Source organism: Thamnophis sirtalis, unplaced genomic scaffold (assembly GCF_051295495.1).
Source record: "Thamnophis sirtalis isolate CommonGarterSnake01/CBP01778 unplaced genomic scaffold, rThaSir2_p1.2 scaffold_3, whole genome shotgun sequence".
In the NCBI taxonomy this organism is placed as follows: Eukaryota; Metazoa; Chordata; class Lepidosauria; order Squamata; family Natricidae; genus Thamnophis; species Thamnophis sirtalis.
The window spans coordinates 22,024,242-22,037,346 of record NW_028261383.1 but is presented as its reverse complement, the minus strand read 5'-3'; the positions used below and the strand labels follow the sequence as shown (position 1 = coordinate 22,037,346).

Sequence of the window (13,105 nt, the reverse complement as noted above, 5' to 3'; positions counted from 1 at the left end):
GACTTATCCTCTAGGGCACCAGATGGCAGGATAAGAAGCAATGGGCGGAAGCTAGTTAAAATGAGGCCCAAACTAGAAGATATTTTTTTTTGTCAAAGCAATTAATCAGTGGAATAGTTTGCCTCCCGGTTTTGTGGGTCACTGCAGGTTTTCAAGAGTACACTGGACGACCATTTGAGAGGGATGGTTAAGTGTCCTGTCTTGAAGAGCAGGTTGGACCAGAAGACCTCCGAGGTCTCTTCCAAGCCTATAATTCAATGTTTCCATGAATTTGGAGGCAGTTTAGAAGATAGGTAAAGAGCAGCCACATGAACTTCCTTGTGGATTTTTTTGGGGAAAAAATTATTCAGAAAATTAATATAAATAAAACTCCCAAAAACCCCACAAAGCTTTAAAAGCAAAGCAAAAATAGACACAAGGTTTAAAAAGAATGCAAAAAAATGTGCAAAAACAGATTTACATATACTATCCCCTCCCCTTGAGTATTCATACGTATGTCGGAGCAATATTACTTACCTCCCCTTGTGAAGCAGGCCCAGAATTTATAAAGTTCTACTTCTATTTACAAACAATTTGACTTTCATCAATCTACTACACAGAGAGGCAAAGTGGTTAATAGGTGAATAAACAGCAAAATTAAAATAGCATTAACAATTTAGTTTTGCATTTAATTTGTATAAAGTCCAGAATGGCTTTTTATTTACCATAATCATTGTCTGTTATCTGTCCGGGATGAAATATCTTTGTTTGATTCTTATGAATAAAACTTTTTCTTAATATTTTGGTTGAGAACAATAAAACCAGTATTGTGTTTTATTCCTCAAAATCATAAATCTATGTTGTCGATCCATTTTCACCACAGTCCAGTCCAAATAGTTTTCCAGTTGGATATGGCAACTTCCCTTCAAAGTCCGGTTCATCACACATCGAATCTGTTCACTTCAAATCTGTAGAATCCACATCTCCTTCAGCCTTCTCCAGCCAACCAGCAGTTTCCAAACCATGGCGAGGAATCTTTTAAGAAGAGGCTGTGCTCCCTATGGAAGCTTCTTGGGAAGAGCTCAGGCTCACTAAGGGATTCATTTCTGTGCGCTCATAATCCCAAACGCTTCCATCAGTTTTTCAGGCCATTTCCAGGCTCTTTTTGGAGCCATTTTTGTGCTGTTTTTGTTTATTTTGGGGTTGTTTTTAGGCAGTTCCTGGGGTGTATTTTGGCCCATTTTTCAGGCCATTTACTGGCTGGTTTGGGGCCATTTTGGGGGCTGCTTTTGGGGGAATATTTGGACAATTTCTGGGCCATTTACCAGCCCATTTTGGGCCATTTTCAGACTGTTGTCAGATTGTATTTTGGGCGATATTTGGGGCTGTTTTTCAGGGTATGTCCAGGGTGGTTTTTGGCCCATTTTTGGGCTGTTCACAGCCATTTTGTGTGCTGTATTTTGGGATGTTTGGCCATTTTCTGGGCCATTTCCAGGTTGTTTTCTAGGGTGGGTTTTGGCTCTTTTTCGGCCTGTTTCTGGGATGGTTTTGGGGCTGTTTTTGGCCATTTTTAGACATTTTCAGGGCTGTTTTTTGGACCATTTTTTTGCCATTTCCAGGCCATTTCCAAGCTGTTTCTGAGTGGGTTTTGGGGGGCATTTTTAACTGTTTTTCAGGCCCCAAAAATGTGGGGGGGGGACCAGCCAATGGTGGGATTAGCCGGTTCACTGAACCGGGCAGAATTTTAACAACTGGCTTGCCCCAACTGATCCGAACTGGCTGAATCCCACCTCTGCCCATAGGCCACCCTGGACTCAATGGGATCTGATGATCTCACCTAGGCACTGGTCACTGCCGTGCCAGAAGTGGGCTGCCCTGCTGAGGGGGCATCCATTGGTGTCTACTATTAAAAAGTCTTGTTGCCTCACCATGGTTTTGGCCAGTGCTTCTGCCAAACTCTGTCAAGGAGGGGCCTGGTCCCAGGTCCCCTCACCACTTGGGTCTCCTGAGATCTGCCATGACCATCATCTAGCCGGAGTTTCAGGCGGGCCAAGCAGAATTGGGTGGGTGGACCCACTGGCTTGACTGAACTTCAACAGGGGCCTCGGTGTGGCTGCTGCCTCCCACCCTTCAATTCCCCATGCTGCCAGGACCAACGTTGCAAAAATAGCCTCACCAAATCACTCCAAAAGCAGTATCATTGTTTGACTGCCAGTCTCGGTGGAAAAACTCCCCCCCTCCCCCCCATCATCATCACCTTCAGACAGGCTCCTCTCCCGCCACTGCGTTAAATAGCTGCCAGACAGATTTGATGTCAGTAGCAGGGTCCCAAACCACCAGCTGCCAATGAACTCCACCACCATTCTCCGGTGGGTCCCATCTCTTGTCCTGCATCCTGGACTGATGCCATGTGGGCCAGCTATACATGCCTGAGGGCTTCACACTCCTTGGGGCATATATCTATCTGGGAAGCCCCATCGTCCTGCGCTGGATGGACTGCCAGTAGGAACAGGTCCACTGCCACTCCGGCAATGGCCTCTATCACTGTTCCCTCAGCATTTCCCATGATACTCCCCTGCCTTTTTATACCATGCAGGGAACAGGTAGGCAAACAGCTTGAGAAAAGGGGGGGGAGGAGGGAACACTGACTTACAGTCACGTTCCAAGCCTCCCGCACCAGAAAACAGCAAGTGACACAGTTCTTGGCATGAGATGTGTTTTAATGCTGGCTTGTAAACTCAACACAAAGTAACTGCAAAGTTATCGGTAGTTGCTGCTGCTTCACATCTGGTTTTAACAGCCCTGTATGCCTAAGTTGACCAGATTTTCAGATTGGTAAAGAGGGACACCATTGACCGGGGGGGGGGGGCTTGATTAAAAATTTTATATTTTGTCAAACATGACCCCATCAAAATTTTGATCACGTGACCATGAGGATGCTGCAACGGTAGCTAAATGTGAAAATGGTCGCTAAGTGTGAAAATGGTCATCGGACACTTTTTTCAATGCCATTGTAACTTTGGTCACTAAATGAACTGTTTGAAAGTTAAGGCTAGCTTGCATTATAATGCCTTATTCTAGCTTACATTTTCAAGAGAGAGAAGCTAAACTCCTTGTTAGATTTGAAATAGAAATGAGTAGAGTAGAGTAAAATAGAATAGAATAGTTTATTAACCAAGTGTGATTGAACACACAAGGAATTTGTCTTTGGTGAATATGCTCTCAGTGTACATAAAGAAAAATAAAATAGTAAGATAGTGGGATCCTTGCTGCACCAAGCCTTCACTAATCCTCTCACTTTCATCAAAAACAGTAAAAATCAGTCATGCTTTTTTATTTCTATTTATTATTTTGCTATGGCCACATATGAATATATATATGCACATTCCAAACAGATTTTCTTACTAAACAGCCACCATTCTCATCCACTAAATGCCTCACCAACCTTTTCTGTATTCTTTCGTTTCCATCCATCCATTTTATTTATTTAACACAGAGTAGATTAGGCTGTCAGCCTTAGTCATTCTTCTAACATGACAACAATTCTTACCAACAAGGACGGTATTGGCACATTTTAGCTAATGCAACCTAAACATAACCAAAGCCTATTTCACTTTAAGTATGCTAACTTTATTCTATAGAAGCTGCAATCTCTAATCTAAAGACCACTTTTCATGCCAAAATGCTGTTAACTACAATTTACTAACTGAACTGCTGATAATATTTATTCCCTTTTGAAAAGGGATCCAAATGGTTACCTCTGATCTTCTACTCCCCTCCCTAATAGAGGTCCAGTTCACCTTTTTAAAATCTTCACATAAGGAGCCTTTCTAAAATTTTGCAAGTAAATTTTGCAAGAATCTTGCCAGGGAAATATGGTCCTGTTTTCTTTTTATGTTAGCTCTTGAGCCTCACACTTTCTTCACCAGCCCAACCACACATCTTGGAAATAACCTACTCCCAAATCTCATTCAATTATACCATTAAGATGAAGAACAAAATGGTTTAGTTTTTTAAGGCTCAAATGCAGGCAGTAGTTGTGGCTGGGTGGGCTTTTGCACCGCTTCATGTTTACACCGGTTGCGCCTGTATTGGACCTGTGAGACCCTCCTGCGCATAGTCACTCCTGCCTTGATAGCCTCTCAGTTAGATTGCTGCAATGTGCTCTGCATGAGGCTATGCTTGAAGATTATTCAGAAGCTACAGCCAGTGCAGAATGCAGCGGCGCAGAGTTCTGGGGGCGCCCTAGGGTGGCACATTTAAGATTGCTGTTACATTAGTGCATGTGTGCCAGTTTGCTTCTGGGTCCAATTCAAGGTATTACAATTAAGACCCTATAATGGCATACATCCAAGGTGTCTGTGGAATTATAAGAGCCAAGGTGGCGCAGTGGTTAAATGCAGCACTGCAGGCTACTGCTAGATCAGCAGTTCAGCGGTTCAAATCTCACCGGCTCAGGGTTGACTCAGCCTTCCATCCTTCCGAGGTGGGTAAAATGAGGACCCAGATTGTTGGGGGCAATATGCTGACTCTCTGTAAACCGCTTAGAGAGGCCTGAAAGCCCTATGAAGCGGTATATAAGTCTACTGCTATTGCTATTGCTATTGCTATTGCTATTGCTAATGGACCTAGCTTGCCCCACTAGTTCCAGTGGAAGGGGCCATTGGCAGATGCCATCTGCTAAGGAATTCTGATGGGTGGAATCAAGAAGAGCCTTTTCCACTGTGATCCAGAGGTGCAACTACTCCCACCCTTCTGGCTCCCTGCTGGAGGATGGGGTTAGAAGATCTTCGCGCCCTGCGGAGTTTATCGCACACAGGACGGGCGGGGCGCGACTTGGGAGACACAGGGAAAGGCGCCCGCTCGCTAGCCAGCCCACCCTTGGGCTCCGGGGGCAGCACCTTCCCAGCGCCGCCGCTGCCGCGCTCGTTCCTTCGCGCCCTGCGGAGTTTCCCTGTGTCTCCCAGGTCGCGCCTGTCCTGTGTGCGAGAAACTCCGAAGGGCGCGAAGGAACTCTCCTCCCCAGCAGCTTCTGGGTGCTGAGAATGGCGGAGAAGCTTTGGACCAGGGGTGGGTTCCGGCAGTCACAGCTCCTCTGTGCTCTCTTCTTTTTGGAAATTGATTGGCAGCCGTGGCTACAGAAAGCAGCTAGATGGGGAGGGGGTGTCTACCTGCTTTGTGCGATGTGTGTGTTGGGGGGGGGCATGGATCGTTCGGCGCTGAGAGAGAAGCAGCTGCGGCAGCGGGAAAGCGAGGCTCCTTTGCCAGCCTTCCAGCTGAGAAAACAGAAATATTCGCCGGTTCTGTGGGCGTGGCTAGGAGGGGGGGAATACGACTGAGTGCGCGTGAGTGCCCCCATCTAGCCACGCCCACAGACCCTTTAGATTTAAAAAAATTGAAATCCACCCTGGGACTGTTTCAGAAGAGGAAGTTCCTCTGGGCTTCTCGCCTGCTCCCATCCTTTCTAGCCATGCAGTTCTCGATGGTTTTATAGCAATATAGCAATAGCAGTAGACTTATATACCGCTTCATAGGGCTTTCAGGCCTCTCTAAGCGGTTTACAGAGAGTCAGCATATTTCCCCCAACAATCTGGGTCCTCATTTTACCCACCTCGGAAGGATGGAAGGCTGAGTCAACCCTGAGCCGGTGAGATTTGAACCGCTGACCTGCTGATCTAGCAGTAGCCTGCAGTGCTGCATTTAACCACTGCGCCACCTTGGCTCTTATCTCCTTTAAACTCAGCCTCAGACGACGCAATTGTACTGTTGGCTTTCCAGTTACAAATGCTGCCATCTCTTGATAGGAGGCCGAAAAACAGGGTTGAGTCTTGCTGTGTGGGGCTTTGGGCAATTCCTATTATGGCTTAAAGACTTTGTCCTTGTTTGGATCTGAATGAGGAGGGCTAATCCCATCACCCTGGAGCTGAAGGTCGTTTGTGTTGCAGATGAGATGTCTTTTGTCTTTCTGGGGCTATTAACAAAGGTGGGGGCTGCTTTCCAAGAGCATGTTTCTCCTTTTCTCATCCAGGGAGGTATAATATTCTGTCTTTTTAATATTTCCTACATTTCATTTTTCTAGGAGAGGGTGGGTGATATCTTTCTACACCCCCTTTGCATCAACAGAATTACATGTTCCCCAAGTTTAAAATGGAATTAGGCACAGGAGACATGGGACACCACAACAAAGCTCTACATCACAATGCCAACCTAACTGAGGGCATTTCATGTAAGCTTCTTTCCTAACTGCTATCAGCATTTGCAATAATTTTTTCAAAAACAGATTCAAAAGGGAACTTGAAAATCAAGGGGAAGGCATAAGGTACAGTGTTTTCTTCGTGCTTGATTGGCAGCAACATATTTACCTGTTTGGTGCTTAGGGAAGTTTCAATCAGCTGTTACTTATTTTCATCTCTGTACCTGTTGGCACCTCTATTTGGTTGCTAATTGACACTGCACTGAAGCTCCCTACTGTTTGGAATCTCACAAAGACAAGCCTTGGGAGAAGCACACAGTCCTCAGGATTTCTGTTTATACCTTGGTGGTAAAAGTTTGGAACTCTACTCCTGCAAAACGTGGGTTTTGAAAAGCATCTTTGGGACAGCAGCTTGAGTGCTAGAATATCCAGTTTGTTCAAACATGACTTAGATGAAGAGATTGGAAGAGAACTCATCATCAAATTTGCAGGTGACATTCAGTTGCAGGGAACAGCCAATGCTTCAAACCAGTGATGGCGAACCTATAGCACATGTGCAAATGCGGAACCATGTCGGCTGGCACATGCAGCATCGCCCATTCCTCTTCTGGATTTCTGGCACACGTGCACTTGTGACAATCAGCTTTTCTTAACGTGTGTGGCAGTTCCGGAAACTGGAAGTGCTGGTCTTCTGGTTTCTATTGTGGCATGTGAAATGGTCAGCTGATTGTTGTGCACGCATGCACGCCAGTAACCGGAAGAAAAGCTGGCTGGTGCACATGGGTGTGTCAGAAACGGGATGTTCATTTCCCAGTGCTTGTATGCCCACTTGGCACCTTCTGTTCCGGGTCACGTCCCTGAAAAGGTCTGCCCTCACTGCTTTAGAGGATAAGCCCAAGATACAGAAGGATCTTGACACATGTGAGCCCTGGGCCCTTTCCAGTAAAATGCAATTCAGTGGTGAGAAACTTACACTTAGGCAAGAAAATCTAAATGCACATCTATAGAAGAGGTTGTACTTGGCTCAAGAGCAGAAATTGTGTCAGGGACCTAGAAACAATCGCAGTGCGCTGTAATTGCCGAAAAAGTCAATTCAGTCCTGCTCTGCAGCATCACAGGGATGGTATCAAGATCATATAAAGTGTTAGTATTGTGTTATACTGTAGTAAGGCTACACTTTGAATCCTGCATCCAGTTTTGGTCACCAGAATACAAAAGTGTTTAGGCTGCAAAAAGAGTGCAGAGAAGAAGAACAAAGTCATGTAGGGAACAGGAGGGTAAAACATACAATGAACAGTTGTAGGAATTGGGTAACAGAGAGAAGGACCTGAGTGATAGCAGTTTTTCAGTACATATTTCTCGTCACTCAGCTGCAAATATAGGTTGCTAGGAGTCTGAACATGACTGATAGCACATAATCAGTGAGAGGATCTGGCCAATGCCATAGTTAGATAGGACAAGCCTGTTTTTCAGCCTCCTGTCAGGAGATGGCAGCATCTGTGACTGAAGAGCCAACAGTGAAATTGCGGCCTCTCCAGTTGACCTTAAAGGAGTTAAAATCATAGAGTACTGAATTGCTAGAAAGGATGGGGAAAAAGGAGCACAGAGGAACTTCTTCCGAAACACTCACGGAAGACGAGAGGGGAGAGTGACGCGCAGAGAGGCTCTGGCGCCTCTTCCAAGGATCGAAGCAGCAATCTGGTAAACCAACCTCCTCTTTCCTTAGCGTCTTGGAATAATTTATATGTAATCCTTGGTTTCATCCCTTGTAATATAAACTTAGAGATCTCCATCTGCCATTGTCCAAATGGAATATCACTTACAAGTATTTGTAAAGACTAAAACAGAAAATGTATTTTGGGCAATTAGGGTGCTGGAGGTTAAAACCTACAAAGAATGGTTATAGGAATTGGGCATCTCTAGTCTAATGAGAAGGACTAGCGGAGACATGACAACAATGTTCCAATATTTGAGGGGCTCCTATGAAGACAAAGACGTCCATTTATTTTCCAAAGTACCAAAAGAAACGATGGATGGAAACTAGCCAAAGAAGGAAGCAACCTATAACTAAAAAGAAAAGGCTTTTTTAAACACTTAAGCAGAGTCATCCATTGGGGACTCTGGCAGCCACTAACCCAGCCTGACCTCAGCAGCTCTTGCCTTTTTCCTTTTGTATTTTTACATTTTCATGATGGCAGGCAAGAGCAGAGTTGAAATCCTCTGTGATTGTGAAACAGCTGGAAAAGGTATGTGGGTCGGAGGGAGGGGGAGGAATTCAAAATTAATGTAATTTTTTAAGTAATATGTGTGTTTTTGTGTGTGTTTGTGTGTGTGTGTGTGTGCGTGTGTTTGTTTCTTCACTCAAACAAACTCTCAATTTGAGAGAGAGTTTGTTTGAGAAGAGAGAGAAGGGGGTAGGAGAGGCAGGGAGGGCAGCTGGCCAGCTTTCTTTCTCTGTGTCGGGGCAGCCCACCAGCAGAGGTGGGTCTTTTACCCGTCTCTGCTGGCGGACTGGCACTTTCTTTCTTTTGCCCAGAGGCGGGCAAAACAAATTAATCCCAAATGAAGATGAAATAATACGAAAGATTATGGACTGTGGCGAAATGGATAAACTAACTAAAGAAATCCAGGGAAGGGAAGAATCAGAATTCTACCAGATATGGGATAAATGATATAGATGGATGGAGGAAAGAAACAAAAATCAATGGAAGAATATAACAAAACTCAAAAATAATAGTTATGAGTAAAATAAGAGGTTTAAGAATGGTGAAATCTAAATGAAATACAATAGAAGGGGAAATAATATAAGGTGAGCGGTATCGATTGATGATTGCTATTATAAAAAACAGGAAGTTCCTGTTCGTGCTGTATTGTATAAATGTGGTGTACGTCTAATTTTTGTGTTTGTGTATTTTACATGTTTGTTAATAAAAACATTTTTTTTAAAAAGCAGCTTTGCCCGCTTCGCCCCTACGTCCGACATAGAGTTGGGACGCCTCTATGTCAGATATAGCGGCGGGGCGGGCAAAAGCCTCTTTCTTTTGCCACACTGGAAGCTTTCAAAAAGAGATTTGACAGCCACTTCTGAAATGGTAGAGCAGAGGGATGGACTAGAAGACCTTTAAGGTCCCGTCCCACTCTATTATTCTGTTATATATTGTATTCATCTTAATTACAGTGATTCTAGACAATAATTGCTGTTCTAAGAATTTGTATTGACCCAAGTCAACCAGAGAATTTCATGGTTGCATACCAATGTGAACTTGGATCTCCGTAATCTTCAATATGTCAAATAAATAATAATTAATCTAAGATTATTTTAGCATTGTGGAATAGTTCCTTTTTACTTTTAATGTATATAGTTTTCTTTTTTACATCTTCTGCAACCATTTTATAAACAATTTCTTTGAATTTACAGGCAAAGAGGATGCCAATAAGAGAACTCCGGACAACTGAGAATAACAAGTAACGTTAAAAAGGAAAGTCAATCAAGCCAGAAATCAAAACATTTCCATCTCCTACAGAAACCCACAAAATTCTCCTTCTTCCCCAGCAGGTAATCGGGAAGAGATTTCGAACTGGAAAAAGTAGAGTATGCAGAACACAAGGATACATTACAGGTAGTCCTCGACTTATAACAGTTCATTTAGTAACTATTCAAAGTGACAGGGCCACTGAAAAACCTGACTGATGACCATTTTTCACACTTATGACTATTGCAGAAGCCTCATGGTAACGTGATCTATATTTGAATCCTTGGCAGCTAACTCACATTTATGACGGTTCTAGGGTCATGTGATCCCCTTTTCCAGGTCCACATATGTGACTATTGTGGGCAAAGTGCGTATTTCAAATCACAACTGAGTGTGCACGAAATTATCCACATTGGAGAAAACCAATATTAATCTGGCCAAAGCTTTAGTCAAAACTGCTCCTTGTGGTTGGTTCATGGAAGGACCCACATAGGGGAGGAGCCCTACATGTGCTCCCAAGGAAGTAGGCTTTGCCACTTGCTGATACATTAGAGAACTCAAACCAGAGTGAATCCTGATTGTAAGAAAAGTTTCAGTCTGAACTCCAGCCTGGTAATATATTTGACGATGCACACAAAAAAGGAATCATATGAATGTTCTGACTGTGGGAAATGTTTCAGTAACAGATCCAAACTGGTGATACACCAGAGGACTCATACAGGAGAGAAACCGTACGAGTGTCCGGTTTGTGGGAAAGGTTTCAGTAATTATTCCAGCCTGTTGAGACACCAGAGGACACACACAGGAGAGAAACCCTTTGAATGTCCTGACTGTGGGAAAGGTTTCAGTCGTTATTCCAGCCTAGTGATACACCAGAGGACTCACACAGGAGAGAAACCCTTTGAATGTCCTGACTGTGGGAAAGGTTTCAGTCGTTATTCCAGCCTAGTGATACACCAGAGGACTCACACAGGAGAGAAACCTTTCGAATGTCCTGACTGTGGGAAAAGTTTCAATCAGAATTCCGACGTAGTGCAACACCAGAGGACTCACACAGGAGAGAAACCCTTTGAATGTCCTGACTGTGGGAAAGGTTTCAGTCAGAATTCCCACCTAGAGGTACACCAGAGGACACACACAGGAGAGAAACCCTTTGAATGTCCTGACTGTGGGAAAGGTTTCAGTCAGAATTCCAGCCTAGTGATACACCAGAGGACTCACACAGGAGAGAAACCCTTTGAATGTCCTGACTGTGGGAAATGTTTCAGGCAGAATTCCAGCCTAGTGAAACACCAGAGGACTCACACAGGAGAGAAACCCTATGAATGTCCTGTCTGTGGGAAAGGTTTCAGTCAGAATGCCAACCTAGTGATACACCAGAGGGCTCACACAGGAGAGAAACCCTTTGAATGTCCTGACTGTGGGAAAAGTTTTAGTCAGAATTCCAACCTAGTGATACACCAGAGGACTCACACAGGAGAGAAACCCTTTGAATGCCCTGACTGTGGGACAGGTTTCAATCAGAATTCCCACCTAGTGAAACACCAGAGGACTCACACAGGAGAGAAACCCTTTGAATGTCCTGTTTGTGGGAAAAGTTTCAGTTGCAATTCCCAGCTGGTGGTACACCAGAGGACTCACACAGGAGAGAAACCCTTTGAATGTCCTGACTGTGGGAAAAGTTTCAGTCGCAATTCCCAGCTGGTGGTACACCAGAGGACTCACACAGGAGAGAAACCCTTTGAATGTCCTGACTGTGGGAAAAGTTTCAGTCGCAATTCCCAGCTGGTGGTACACCAGAGGACTCACACAGGAGAGAAACCCTTTTTATGTCCTGTTTGTGGGAAAAGTTTCAGTTGCAATTCCCAGCTGGTGGTACACCAGAGGTCTCACACAGGAGAGAAACCCTTTGAATGTCCTGTTTGTGGGAAAAGTTTCAGTTGCAATTCCCAGCTGGTGGTACACCAGAGGACTCACACAGGAGAGAAACCCTTTGAATGTCCTGACTGTGGGAAAAGTTTCAGTCGCAATTCCCAGCTGGTGGTACACCAGAGGTCTCACACAGGAGAGAAACCCTTTGAATGTCCTGTTTGTGGGAAAAGTTTCAGTTGCAATTCCCAGCTGGTGGTACACCAGAGGTCTCACACAGGAGAGAAACCCTTTGAATGTCCTGTTTGTGGGAAAAGTTTCAGTTGCAATTCCCAGCTGGTGGTACACCAGAGGACTCACACAGGAGAGAAACCCTTTGAATGTCCTGTTTGTGGGAAAAGTTTCAGTTGCAATTCCCAGCTGGTGGTACACCAGAGGACTCACACAGGAGAGAAACCCTTTGAATGTCCTGTTTGTGGGAAAAGTTTCAGTTGCAATTCCCAGCTGGTGGTACACCAGAGGTCTCACACAGGAGAGAAACCCTTTGAATGTCCTGTTTGTGGGAAAAGTTTCAGTTGCAATTCCCAGCTGGTGGTACACCAGAGGACTCACACAGGAGAGAAACCCTTTGAATGTCCTGACTGTGGGAAAAGTTTCAGTCGCAATTCCCAGCTGGTGGTACACCAGAGGACTCACACAGGAGAGAAACCGTAGGAGTGTCCGATTTGTGGGACAAGTTTCAGTTCCAATTTCCACCTGGTGCGACACCAGAGGACTCACACAGGAGAGAAATCATATCCTTGTCCATATTGTGGGGAATATTTCATTACAAAATTGTACCTCATGAGTCACGAGAGAACCCTTATAGGAGCGAAACCGAATGAGTGTACTTTTTGTGGCAAAAGTTTCACTCAGAATTTAGCTTAATGAAACATCAGAGGTCTCACACGGGAGAGAACCCCTTTGAATGTCTTGACTGTGGAAAAGGTTTCATTACAAAATTACAGCTCACAAATCACCAGATGATACACACAGAAGAGAATGCTTTTGAATGTGCTGACTGTGAGAAACGTTTCACCAAGAATTCCAGTTTGGTTAAACACCAGAGGACACGTAGGAGAAACCGTATCAGTGTCCTCTTTGTGGCAAAAGTTTCAGTCAGAATTCCAACATGGTGATACACCGGAGGTCACATGAAAAACACGGAAAAAGTTTTCATTTCAATTCGAACCTAGTGAAACACCAGAGGACTCACATGGGAGGGGCTTTCAAATGGCCAGTCTGTGGATAATACTTTTGGCCAAAATGACTCCTTATCGCAGGGTTGTCAAACTAGATTTCATTGAGGGCTGCATCATGGTTCTGTTTGACCTGGGTGGAGGGCTGTGGTGGAAGTGGACAGGAGGGCATAGCTATCTTGACGTCACTTGTGTTGGCCCCTGTGGAAGCCCGAGTGGAACTACTGGAAGCTTCTTGGGAGGAGCTCAAGCTCACAAAGGGATTCATTTCTGTGTGCTCATAATCCCAAACGCTTCCATTAGTTTTTCACACATTTTTGTGCTGTTTTTGTTTGTTTTGTGGTTGTTTTTAG

At 44.5% G+C, this 13,105-nt stretch overlaps 1 protein-coding gene across 1 annotated transcript; it reads left to right on the top strand.

Annotated features, from left to right (window-relative positions):
- Positions 1-9,594: 9,594 nt before the first annotated feature.
- LOC148047532 (uncharacterized) lies at positions 9,595-12,756 on the top strand. The gene is given in 2 exon segments (XM_087711433.1): positions 9,595-12,350; positions 12,437-12,756. Coding segments are annotated over 2 exon segments (2,334 nt in total). The 5' UTR covers positions 9,595-10,272; the 3' UTR covers positions 12,693-12,756.
- Positions 12,757-13,105: the final 349 nt, after the last annotated feature.